We start from the raw sequence: 12,106 nt of genomic DNA on the forward strand, positions 1-12,106 counted from the left end.
GAATTCATACCGTATGCATAGCAATCATACCAACTCATTTATTGTTTTTACCTTACATTGGACAAAATGTGAATTGTATGGTATATTGTCTAGGCTATTTACTTAATGTATATAGTATAAATACATTTAAATAATGTATATAATGTTTTTTTCTGGATTATTACTATACTAGTTCTCATTATAAATACTGTCAGAAAGTTTATTTACTCGATTAATTGAATGTAGAAAATACAAACTTGTATAATTACATATGAATTCATGATGTTGTCTTAAATTAACGCAATTTACAATTTCTTAAAAGTTAATATAACATAGAAACGAGTTATCTATTTCCTGTAGTTATTGCGTCGTGTATATTTAACGGTCGTCCATTTGAATCGGTAGGATAATCTTGAAATCCCGCGTGAATGACGTTTGGATACGATGAAAGAAAGGTAAATGAGTGAGATAAAAAACACAAACACATAAATCATCTTCGAATACGAGAAGCAAAATCAGCGTTAATTAAAATCCGTACCGGACGTAACAGTATAATGTAAAACATAATATAACAAAATATATATCTGAATAATTCATTTTACCATTGAAATTTTTAAATGACACACATGACCGAGGTAATTATGTTTTATGTATAACTAAATACGATTAAGTGTAACCGATGTTTTAGTATATTTTATATTCATTCGTATTGATGTAGGTAAACTTTGCCGATCTTCAAATGGAAGAACGATACAAAAAGTTAGAACGAACTTTAAAACTGGCGTCACTTAGAAGTGAAAATAGCAAGAAAGATACATTACGGCCTATATCTCCTAGTATTTCTAGCATTAACGCAGAGACATTTGATTCCACAGCTACTATTCCCTCTTTGCAAGTTTCCAAAATTGGTAGTGAGGTTGTTTCTTCAAGTAATAATTTGAGAAATATACAGCTGAAAACGAAAAATATTAATAATAATCATAGAATGATTGTTACATCTACTGCTAAGAAGTTTAACAAGGAAAACAACTGTTCGGAGGATCGTATTATGATGCCACCACCCAATGTTGACAGGCATTTTTGTAGTTTCAAAATGTCAAACAGTACAGCAATACATTCTGCTGTAAAGTCTTCGCTACAAACAAAATGTTATTCCTCTGACATTGATACTGAATCACCCAGGAAAAGAGCGAATTATAGATTCACCAATGAAGATAGAAAATGCAATGAAAGTTTCAATCCCTTACTGATTAGATGCGACAGTTTGCAAAATAGCAATGTTAGAATGTTTACAAAATGGAAAGTTATGCTAAATGAACAAAACCAGTTGATCATTAAAGGACAGATCGAATGGTATGATATATAATATATTTTAACTTTTACTTTATTTGCATCCTAATATTTATTTGTTATTTATGTCATTGTAGTGGTAAAATTGCTTGGAGTAAACCTATTGTAAGAAGATTGACAAGTAATAAGGTAGAATCTGTTTTTAAACATCTGTATCAGTTGCAAGGAAATCTTGTTGATGATGAATATGGTAGATATCTTATAATATTTGTACATATACATGTTTTGATTTATATTATGCGTTTCACTTTATGTTTTATATTTAGAATTGCCAGAATATGTTAGAGGCAAATTTCATAGTGGATTTCCCGATGATTGGAAAAATGTTTATCAAGTCTGGAGATCATTTGTACAGCAAGGATGTAGTGTAACATTTCGTTGGCCTACCTCTATTGCAGATAGTGATGATGATTTCACAAGTATAATAACAGATATATGTACTGATTCAAGAAATCCAAAGGATTTAAAGTTCCATAAAGAATCGTATGCATCTGAAGCAGCAGTTGATTCTGACTGTACATACAATGATTTGCAGATAAGGCAGAAACAAAGTCTCAGTTCATGCAATTGTCAAAAAAGTGACTCATTCACACAAACTAATTTATCAATTGGGAATACTTCTCGGGCGAAAACTAACATTCACTCTTTAGTAAATCAATATAATAATGACAAGGAAAATTATGAACAACAAGGAGATGTAAATTTGAATTGTTCTTATAATGAAACTGTATCAAACAGTTTGAAGGATAAACTAAATGTTATTGTAAATAATTTAACAGATAAAAATTGTCCGCAAGAATATATTAGAAAAATTATTGAGATATTTGATTGTTTAAAATATGTTGTATCGTACAGGGCAATTAAAGAAGATGGATCTAACATTAAAGACTCAAAATTGAAAACAAACGAGTATATGATAGAAGGACAATATAATAAAATAAATGACAAATCTCAAGATTATGTGGAATCAGAATCAATTTCACTGCACAATTCTATAAGTAATAGAGTCGATTATAGTATGTCATTACAAAAAAAAAGAACTTTTACGGAAATGACTGGAAATGATGATATCAATACTTCCGATACTGAAAGTGAAATTTATGCAGGAGTTCGGAAGATACCGATAGAACGAATAATACAGCAAAAAGAAACATTACTAAACCCTTGTAAACGTAAAATGCGAAAAAAGATGTATCAAAAACATGATGCTATAAAAAAACAAAATGTTTCAAACGTGCTTCCAATTATGTCAAATCATAATAATGGAAGTTATATAAAAACAGCAAACTCTGAAGGAATTAATGACATAAATTTTAATGATTCCAATGTTAGTGATATAGAAGACGAGAGAAATCATTTAGAAAGAAAAAAATATATCAATTCAAAGAATGAAGATATAATACTCGTCGATTCGAAGAATAAAGATACACATAAAATTCAGAAACATTGTATACAACAAAACTCAACAGATGCTCAGTCTATCCAATATTTGCATGATTCTTATGAAATAACTAAAAATAATGAGTGTGGAATTGACATGACTGAAAAATATAACAATAAAATGACTGAAGCAAATTCTTATATACAAGGCAATACACAAGAGAGTAACAGATATATGAATGATCGATGTCAAAATCATTCACCTTGTCAACAACGTGAAAAATTATTGTTTGATTCAAGGAGTACCACGATTGAAAGGACAAAACCTGTTATAATTGATTCAATTCCTGTTAACATAAATGATAAGGCTATTAGAGAATTAAATGAAAAAGCCAAAAATAAAAGTTTGACGGACAAAAAGTCTCCAAAAGCAAGCACAAATTCATTGCTTGACAGCAACCAATGTTCTGAAGATTGTGTTAAAAGTCAGTCGAGTAACATAGATTCCATTGTTCCAAAAAAGTTATTACGAGATAATTTAAATGTTTCTAGAGATAACGAAGCTTCAAATAGTTGTAAACCAAAGTTACTGTCTGCTTGGACACCAAGAGTTTTGCACAAATCAGGATTGCATTTAATTTTTGAAGGGAAATTATTAAAGTAAGTAGTTAAAATGTGTATTGGGTATTATTAATTTAGTATATAACATTATTATTATATTTATACAGCGAGGTTGGCCACGTTATAAATAGAAAGTTTCAGACAGATGTAATATCACGTCGAGTATCACAAAAAGTGGTTGAGACGGTTCATCATGAATTTTATCAGTTGATTGGCGACTTGAACGATACGAAACATGGTTAGAATCGTAACAGTCAATAACGTTAAAATATTTGTAGTTATATTTATACATTAATTACATTGTTTTTCATTACATATAGTTGTACCTAAAAAATTGGTAAATCGCTGTCGTTATGGTTGTCCCACTAATATAGAACAGTTTTGTAAAATGTGGAAATCGTTAGAAAATGGTAAGCTAGTAGTAAATAGTGATAGCAAGTAATTAATAGCAAGTAATAAATAATATTAGGAACGTTATAAATGGGAATTGTTTGTGTTTAAGCGAATGTTAACGATTCCATAAATGCGACAGAAAACTGTAATACTACCTCGGTAGATAGTATAAACGTTGGTGTAAGTTCAAAAGGTAGAAAAATAATACCTCCTTTAAGTTATTGGACAGGTAAAAAAAAAAAGAATTATTGCTTCTTATATATAAAAAATAATACATATAATCATTTTTGAATTTCTTCTGTTTTCAAGGAGAACGCGTTGTTTTGAAAGACAATAGTCCAGTATATAATCCTGGCACTTCAAAAGACCCTTTAATAATTTTTTCTCCTGAAACGGTCACCAAAAGTAAAGACGTAAAAACGGGAAAACAAAGAAATGAGAGAATTAAAAAGAATATTTCAGGAACTAAAAATAATATAAGGACAGTCAAACGTAACAAATCCAAAAGATATATAATGAAAAATAAGAGACAAGAAGAGTTAGAATCAAGCGATTCCAGTGATGATGAAAATATTTCCAGATATAAGGTAATATTGCTTGTTTATTTCTTTGCTTTTTTTTTTTCCTTATAGTTTTCTCATTTTTTTTTTTTTTGTTCACTTTGGCAAAATCAGAATCATTCCAAAAATATAACCAATAAATGCGATACAGAATCCATAAATGTTGAAAATCTGGTACGTGATCCTTGGCGATATGTATATTAAGACGATTAAGTTAAAACGATTTATAAAAGTACGTAATTACATTATTCTTGCAGCTTAAATCTCATACAAACTTGGTTACAACGGAACCAACGGTGAAAAAATCAAAAGTAAGGAAAGATATTGAATTGAATACGTCACTTAGCAGCCCTTTTAAACAATTGTAATTTACAACTACATTGTTAGTATCAATTTTATTATCTTACATTCAATGATGTTGATACGGTATGTCTGTTTAGGCCTAGAAGTCAATCATCAGCTGGGAAATACGATGTCGTATATACTTATTACAAAGATATACTAGATAAAGATGACATATTATCCGATGACCAAGTCTCTCATGTGTGACGTTGAAAATTTCAGTGTGATGTTAAATAAATTCTTTTTATATGTGCATATTTTATAATTATAGCTACTATAGTGTATTTTATTACAGTCTTAAGTAAAAGAGATAAAAGAATACGTTTATTGCTTATTTGTTGATGTATTGCTATCAATCTTCGTTTCAATTAAAAAAAGGATTATACTTACTGCAAAAATAAAGTAAACTTACAAGATAAAATTGATTTATTGTTTAATGATGTGATTTAACAATTATATAAAGTATGTAAGGAACATGCTACGTTCCTAAGTTAAAAAACATAAGAACTGTACAATAATTCGATGTCACTAAAATTAAAATTCAAATAAAAATATGCTATACATGTATACTATAATATAATATAATTCGATATGAGTTAACAAACGTCAAATAAAAATATAATAAGAAAAATTTGAAGTTTTATTTTTTACATTGCAATCAGTATGTATTTTTTGAAGACAATAGGGCATGTAGTTTAACAATGTAACATATATATATAAATAACATATATACATATGCGTATCATGTGTTTGCGTGCATACGTACACATACATATGACATACATGTACATGTATATTCGAAATATTTATTTGTTGCGTAAGTATATCAACGTAAAAGAAGATGCCGTGAAGTGTGTAATAAGTGTGTTCGGTAAATGATTTTATACAATATTTTTAATGCTCAACGTTGAGCATCACTTTGAACGAAGATACAGGTTGTGATTCTTTTTCAAATCCTGTCGGTATCTTTCTTTTCACATCACACGACGTGATACAATTGGAAAGCATGATATATTATGTATAAGCGAACCTGTTAACTTTCATCGTACAAAGGAGTACCGTCTCCGCTAAGGGACATACTTCGAGGACTAGAATTGGTGTGCGGTGTACCTCGAGGAGATTTGTAAGAAGGTGTCCGATTTGAAGTTCTATTTCGCGGTGTTGTCCTTCCAACTGATTCTTCGTAGTTTCGCGGAGTTCTTCTAGACTCTTCGTACCTCGGAGTAGAAGTACTAAAATAAAAAAAAAAAAAAAAAAAAAAAAAAAAAAAAAAAGAAAAAAAAAAAAAAAAAAAAAAAAAGAGAAAAGAAGAAAGGAAGATGCGTTAAAAATGTAAAATATTGCATAATACCAAGTTGAAAGCAACGCGAAATGAACATTTAGACAAATACTTACGACATACGTGGACCGCTTTTTAATCGCGCCCATGCTTCCGCTGCTTTCTTCCAATCCATAGGATCGCCAGGTGTTGACATTGGAGGTGTAGGCCTGTGTGACGGCGTTGATCTGTGATGTCCAGCGGCATTTAACCCCGAAGGAGGAGGCGGATGAATGAAAGGACCTTGCTGATGATTGGGTGTTTGCTGCCCGTATCTTGGAGTTGGCTGACCATGATGATGCGGAGTGTGATGCGGTGTTTGATACGGTGTCATGAAGGGTGTCTGTCCAGAAGGTGTGTACGGAGTATTGGGATACGTATGAACACCACCATAGCCGGTGGCACTCGTGGTACCTGGCGTGTGCGGCGGATAATGATGCGAAGTTTGATTCGCCACTTGCGACAAAGAATGTAACATGTGATGAGGAAGATTTTGCGCCACTCTCTGTATGGCTTCTTGATTCATTCCTGCAACATTGTATCAATGAGTTAGTTGCAACTCGATCTCGAGCAATTTTGACAAATCGACAGGGAATAATAATATACGTACCACCCACTGCACCCGGCGTTGCGTGGTAAGGTGCTCTAGATGTTATCGCGCCACGCGGAGTACTGGGAGTAGACTGACCAGGTACTGGATCTCGAAAGTGTTCCTTGAACCATCGGAAGAGATCGTTCACTCTACCGAACATTTGCCCTCTGAATCTGAATCCTTCTGGCGATACCGTCACGTATTCGTGACGGCATCGAGTTCGTGGAAGATAAGACAGCAAAAACTTGCCAGGGTAATTCTGAAACGATGCGAAACATGCACGAAACAAATTTCATCGCAGAACGAATCTGTACGCAAGCGTTTCTTAGCTAACCTTTGCGGCAGATATTATATACGGAATCCCTCCCGGGTTCTCCTTCTTTTGTTCCTTCAATATGTCTTCCGCTTTATCTTTGATGCCTTCTACAGCCGGTTTGTAATACTTAAAGTCTAACAATTCGGAAGCATACGCGGCCATAGGGTTAACGTGCCTCGCAATAATTTCATCCAAGTCCTCGAATTCTTCCTTCCCGATCCACAAACTTTGACCGAGGGAGAACGCATTTTCCTTTCCCTCCTCCCTCACGTCGATGTGCTGATAAACATCATCGGTGACTTTCCACGTGACCGTTAGGTGATCAGCGCCTTTACTGCTCGGTCTGACTATCGCTTCTCCTTGCTTCATAGTCTGCATCAACTTCTCGGCTTCTGCGAAACTGATGTTGTGGAAAGAGGGATGCACGATCACCCGTTTTACATACGTCTGTCGTTGCTTGGCTTTCTTCGCGTCCTCTTCGACTTTCGCGTCCCTCCGTTCTGCCTCCGTGTCATAAAACGGATCTTTCTGTGGCCTAGAATTAAACAGAGGAATCAGAATAGTTTAACATTTACTTTATCATACATACATCTATTTATTACACATACCTCCATTCGTGATTCTTATCCGCAAGGTCGCTACTTTTGCTCGTACACTCGACGCTGAATCGTTCCACTTCAATCTTTATTATCCGACAATGTATTATTTGCCCTATGCTCACCCTCTCTTCAGGATTCGCAACGTGTCTGTCGGATAAATTTTTTATGTGAATATAACCAGATATCCCATTGTCTAATCTCAATCTCACGCCAGTAGCTTTGCCGGGGCAAGCTCCGGCGTCGAAATGATTCCATACTTCGGACAACTCTGGGAAATCATTTTTCAAACAGAACGGGCATTGCCACAATTCCGTCTCGTCGTTTCTCACGGGATTCGCTTGGTCCAGCTGATCACCCTGCGGCTTTCTGTGACTTATCCCGATCACCGTGGCCAGAACTAGCTTCCCAACGTAAAACGTCTCCGGCGTTTCCTTCGTCAGAATATCGAACAACCTTTCCGCGCTCGGCGACTGATACGGCACGCGTAAGTCTTTGTATCTGCAATTTAACTCCGCTCTGATATCGTACAGGGTGACGCATTTGTTGCCGAAACCTTGTCTCTCGAGCTCCTCCGCGAACGCGTCCAGGTCGAGGTCTTTCAATCTTTCCGGGGACTCGAGGATCTCCTCGAGTGCCCCGGCTGGATTGGCATCCTCGTCGTCGTACTCCAGAGCGTCGACCGCCATTTTTCTCGCCCACTCGTACGTCTCCGGATGCACCCGGGACCCATCGAGGACCTCGACGTACGCCTCGGTGCTGTCTCCCAAGCTGTTTGTGTCTATCTTGATGAAACCGGCGCAGTTAATGAAGACCTTCGGCCCCATGTGACAGGATGTGACCAGCTGCGTTCTGTTCTCCAACCTTTGATTCGTTTGCTTCAACATTTTGATCAACGCCTGCCCCTTCCTCGGCCCCAGGCCGCACACGAACTGAACCAAGTTCCCGCAGTAAGCTTGCTGCACCGCCTTGTTCACGTCGACGCCGACCTCGTTCACCCGATTCACAAACTCTAGATACAAGTTGTCGAGGAGCTCGTCCTTCGGCAACTGATCCTGCAGGCCGTGATACTTGAGGCACAAGATCTCCTCGTCGGCGGTGCACAATTGAGAAAACTCCACCAATGGGTCCTGCATTCTTCTGCCCAACGAGATCGCCTGCCGCAACAATTCTGGATAATCTCGAAACTCGGACACGCCCTTGTTGCTGTTCGAGTAGATTTTTGCCAATTCGTTGTCACAGATCTCAATCTGAATGTTTGGATATTGTTCCTCCTCCACCAGGTTCGCGATGCATTCCTTGATGTCAGCGGCGATCATCATTGCCTCTCTCGACTCACCGCCGATAACCACCACGTGTGGCTTCTTCGTCGATATGAAATTTCGGATCGCCAACAGGTCGGCCTCCTTCATCGCTTTCTCGTCCTCTCGGTAACTGTTCTTCCTCTTCATTATGTGCGGCAACCTCAGGTAGTCTGTACACTCCCCATCCGGCGCAATCAGACAAGCGAACGCGGCTTGCGAGTAATCTGGAACGTAAGCCAAGCTCATTACTCTCAGTCCTTTGCTGGTGTCCCATTCCTCGTCCTCCTCCTCGGGGAACTCGCAGGTGTACGGGGCCACTTTGATCCAATTGTACATTTTACGGCAACACGCCCTCATGACGCATTCCTTCGCCTCCGCGATCAGATTCGCTCTCAGCTCTTTCTTCAAACTCGGCAGAACGATACGCGTGAGCGCCATTTCCACGCTACCGACTCTCAACGCGTTCCAATCCTGCACGTTCTTGCTAAACTCGTCTCGATAGTAAAGCTGCTTCATCTCGTCGACGTAGTTGTTGCTGGTGTTCCCTTTGATGCTGTCGCTCAACGTTATCGTGATCAGTTTGTCCTCCTCGGCGATGACCAAATTCAGGAATTGATCACCTACCAGATCTCGCACCGGCTTGTCCTTCAAGTACTTCATCCCGTACACCGGATGATTCTCGTCGATCTCTTTGATACCCTTTTTCGTTGGCTTCACGGATATCTTTGCTCTCTCCATGTACATTTCACGAACGCACTTCCTCACCAACGGCTCACGGGCCAATTGAATGGCCACCATCAACTGAGCAGCTTTCAGCACCTCCTCCGAATTGTTGAGTATCTGGCTGCAGTATTCGTTGGCGATGGTCAAAGGTTCCGTCGGCTCTTGGTCCACCTCGTGCCGCTGGTAATTATCTCGCAGATTTTCGGCGAAGTGCTCGGGAGTCAGGCCGAATTTCTTCGCCAGACTGTCGAGGCCGGCTCGCCTGCAAATGGAGTACGGGCCGGTTCGCACTGCCTGTTTCAACGTCTCGTCCGCCTCCTCCTCTTCCTCCACGTCCGCTTCCTCTTCAGGCAGAGCGACCTCGCCGTTCTCCTCGGCGTCCGCCATCTGCTGCTTTCGCTTTTGAATTTTCGCTTCTTTCCGCGCTTCTTTCTCCTTCTGGCGGGCTGCCTCTTGCATCGCCGGTATCTCGTGGCTATAGTACAACATGAAGTGATGATAAACGTCGTTCAGCTCCTCGCTGGTTTGCACGTTCTTCAATCGTTCAATGTCGTCGTCTTTGATCAATCGTACGTTGTCCGGCAGAGGGGCATCGGGATTCTTCATAATCTCGTCCAACTGATAGCTTCTCATTTTCTCGAACAGTTTTAGTAAATTCTCCTTCCTCTGGCGAAGCTGGCACCACTTGGCGTCGAACTTGTACACCTTCCAAAGATCGTTGATGTTCAACTCTGGCAAGACGTACTCCTTTCTATAAAACGATATGAAAGGCACCTCGAATTGCTGATTTCGCATGAAGTCCAACGCCTTTTTGATTTTGCCGATCGTCTGAGGCCCCTTCCGGGCTCTTTCCTTCGCCTCGGCGTTCAAATGCGCGTCCTGAATCGAAATGGTCGGTCGACAGAAAGCCTGCTTGTAAATCCACTCTGCCTCTAAATCCAGCTCGTCGGAACCTTCTGCAACCGGCGTGACGGGGACAGTTCGCAGCTGCATTCTCTCAGGTATGTCCGTGTTTCGTATTTCATTGTCCATGTCCGTGAAGTGGCCGCGTTTCAGCTCGCTTGGCTCGTAAATTTCGAAGATGCTCTTCCTCGTGGTTTTCTTCTTCAACTGTTTCTTCGGTCGTCGCGGCCTCTCCGCATCCTCGTCGTCCATGTATTCATCCTCCTCCTCCTCTTCCTCTTCCTCTTCTTCCTCGTAGTCCTCCTCGCCGTATTTACCAAATTCATCGTAATCGAAGTCAACGCCGAAAATGTCTTGCGCCTCTTGCAAAGCGGCGTCAGAGAAGATTGGCTTTTTCTTTTTCCGTTTCTCGGCAATCGGTCTACCGTCGTCGTCGACGATGAAATCGTCAGCGTCCGTGTATTCACCCTCGCTTCCCTCTTCGTCGAACGTATCTGCCTCGGGTCTGTGGCTACGTTCGCTTCTTCTTTCATCCTCCTGGCGCGTAACAAAAATAAGAGGGTGAAACAAAGTGAACGTAGAGAGAGCAGAGTCAAAAGGATTTTTTCTCAAAGTTATCTTTATATTCGCGTCAACGTACCATAATAATCTCCCTTTCCTGATGCAAAGACAAAGATAAGTGCAAAAATTAAGGATATAGCAAAAAAAAAAAAAAAAGAAAAAAAAGAGAGAAGAAAATTCAATAAAAATGTAACTTACGTCACCGGAAGCTTCGAAAAGTTCATTTGCAATAGCATCTCTATCATCGTCCGCTTCCTTTTCCTGTTCCTCTTCCGATTCTTCATCTTGAATCCTGCGCAGGCGTTTGAAACGTTTCTAAAGTGAAGAATCAAGTCACTTTATTTATATTTACGCAGCTTCAAACATCTTAAACAAACAAATCAATCTGCACGTACCCTCTCAACTTTGACTCCTAAATTTTCCTCTATCAAATCATAGTCCTCATCCTCCAAACGATCGTCGAAATCTTCGTCGTCGCTTTTCTTGCGTTTCTTAGATCCTCCAGAAGCGTCACTGTCTTCTCCCTCGCTTTCGTCTATGGGATTATCGTCAATGAGATCCTTGAGCTCTTCCCTCAAGCGATCCTCGTCGTCTAAGCAAAGAATACAATAGGCACGTTACTGTCATTCGCTAATTATGGAATGAAACGTGTATAAAATGTATACGAATGTATGTATCGTTGCACTCAGACGCAAAAGAATTTTCTAGCCTCACCTTCCTCCTCCTCTTCCTCACTCTCCTCCATAGCTTTGATTTTCTTTAGTTTCTTCTTCTCATTATCGTCTAATTCCTTTTCCTCCTAAATTGCAATTAAAGATCGATCAGCAATGGGAGTTTTGGAAACGATTGAAGGATTCGTACGTGTTATGTATGCAAGTACACGATGTTGTTATAACGGTATTACGCGTGCAATAGTATTAAATTGATCGACACAAATACCTCGCTTTCTTCCGCCTCGGAATTCAGAAAATCAGCCATTCTTTTCAACGATAAGTTTCGCTTCGAGTTAACACAATTTCTTTTTTTTTTTTTTGTCCCGTTTGTAGACAAGACGAGAACAAGGACTCGGCGTTGAATCCAACTAGATCTAGGAGTCTAGGCGTCTAGGAAAATTCTTGCCCTTTGTATTTCCCTAACAGAGGAAACGAGAAGAAAAACCCTAGAAAAA

General features: G+C 38.8%; 2 protein-coding genes across 9 annotated transcripts; one reads left to right on the top strand and one right to left on the bottom strand.

The window, feature by feature from the left end:
- Nucleotides 1–162: 162 nt before the first annotated feature.
- On the top strand, nucleotides 163–4,957 carry LOC122530770. Of its 7 annotated transcripts, none has more exons than XM_043658054.1 (11): nucleotides 166–614; nucleotides 698–1,332; nucleotides 1,407–1,519; nucleotides 1,596–3,369; nucleotides 3,438–3,568; nucleotides 3,651–3,740; nucleotides 3,833–3,952; nucleotides 4,033–4,310; nucleotides 4,398–4,457; nucleotides 4,541–4,665; nucleotides 4,724–4,957. In XM_043658054.1, the coding sequence occupies exons 1-10, from the start codon at nucleotides 597–599 to the stop codon at nucleotides 4,649–4,651; spliced, it is 3,330 nt and encodes a 1,109-aa protein (XP_043513989.1). In that variant the 5' UTR covers nucleotides 166–596; the 3' UTR covers nucleotides 4,652–4,665; nucleotides 4,724–4,957. The 7 variants fall into 7 exon arrangements, with proteins under 7 accessions (XP_043513990.1, XP_043513989.1, XP_043513992.1 ...); XM_043658057.1 differs by having other exon boundaries at nucleotides 4,541–4,594; XM_043658052.1 differs by having other exon boundaries at nucleotides 168–614; nucleotides 4,541–4,647.
- Nucleotides 4,958–5,579: 622 nt separating this feature from the next.
- LOC122530766 (transcription elongation factor SPT6) lies at nucleotides 5,580–12,083 on the bottom strand. Of its 2 annotated transcripts, XM_043658040.1 has the most exons (10): nucleotides 11,878–12,083; nucleotides 11,653–11,737; nucleotides 11,334–11,530; nucleotides 11,137–11,253; nucleotides 11,018–11,035; nucleotides 7,460–10,914; nucleotides 6,870–7,386; nucleotides 6,554–6,794; nucleotides 6,021–6,471; nucleotides 5,580–5,857 (listed from the first exon to the last, which is right to left on the bottom strand). In XM_043658040.1, the coding sequence occupies exons 1-10, from the start codon at nucleotides 11,914–11,916 to the stop codon at nucleotides 5,659–5,661; spliced, it is 5,319 nt and encodes a 1,772-aa protein (XP_043513975.1). In that variant the 5' UTR covers nucleotides 11,917–12,083; the 3' UTR covers nucleotides 5,580–5,658. The 2 variants fall into 2 exon arrangements, with proteins under 2 accessions (XP_043513975.1, XP_043513977.1); XM_043658042.1 differs by lacking the exon at nucleotides 11,018–11,035 and having other exon boundaries at nucleotides 11,878–12,081.
- Between the last annotated feature and the right edge of the window lie 23 nt (nucleotides 12,084–12,106).

This window comes from Frieseomelitta varia, unplaced genomic scaffold (genome assembly GCF_011392965.1).
Source record: "Frieseomelitta varia isolate USP_RPSP 00005682 unplaced genomic scaffold, Fvar_1.2 scaffold_353, whole genome shotgun sequence".
In the NCBI taxonomy this organism is placed as follows: domain Eukaryota; kingdom Metazoa; phylum Arthropoda; class Insecta; order Hymenoptera; family Apidae; genus Frieseomelitta; species Frieseomelitta varia.

Bases quoted from the DNA above. Each gene is read 5' to 3' on its own strand.
- LOC122530770 (XM_043658052.1), top strand. The intron at 3,370-3,437 runs GTAAGTAGTTAA...ATATTTATACAG, and splicing joins TTTGAAGGGAAATTATTAAA to CGAGGTTGGCCACGTTATAA. The intron at 3,569-3,650 runs GTTAGAATCGTA...CATTACATATAG, and splicing joins CTTGAACGATACGAAACATG to TTGTACCTAAAAAATTGGTA.
- LOC122530766 (XM_043658040.1), bottom strand. From the start codon at position 11,916: ATGGCTGATTTTCTGAATTCCGAGGCGGAAGAAAGCGAG. The intron at 7,387-7,459 runs GTATGTGTAATA...GTTTAATTCTAG, and splicing joins GATAAGAATCACGAATGGAG to GCCACAGAAAGATCCGTTTT. The intron at 5,858-6,020 runs GTAAGTATTTGT...TTTTTATTTTAG, and splicing joins AAAAGCGGTCCACGTATGTC to TACTTCTACTCCGAGGTACG.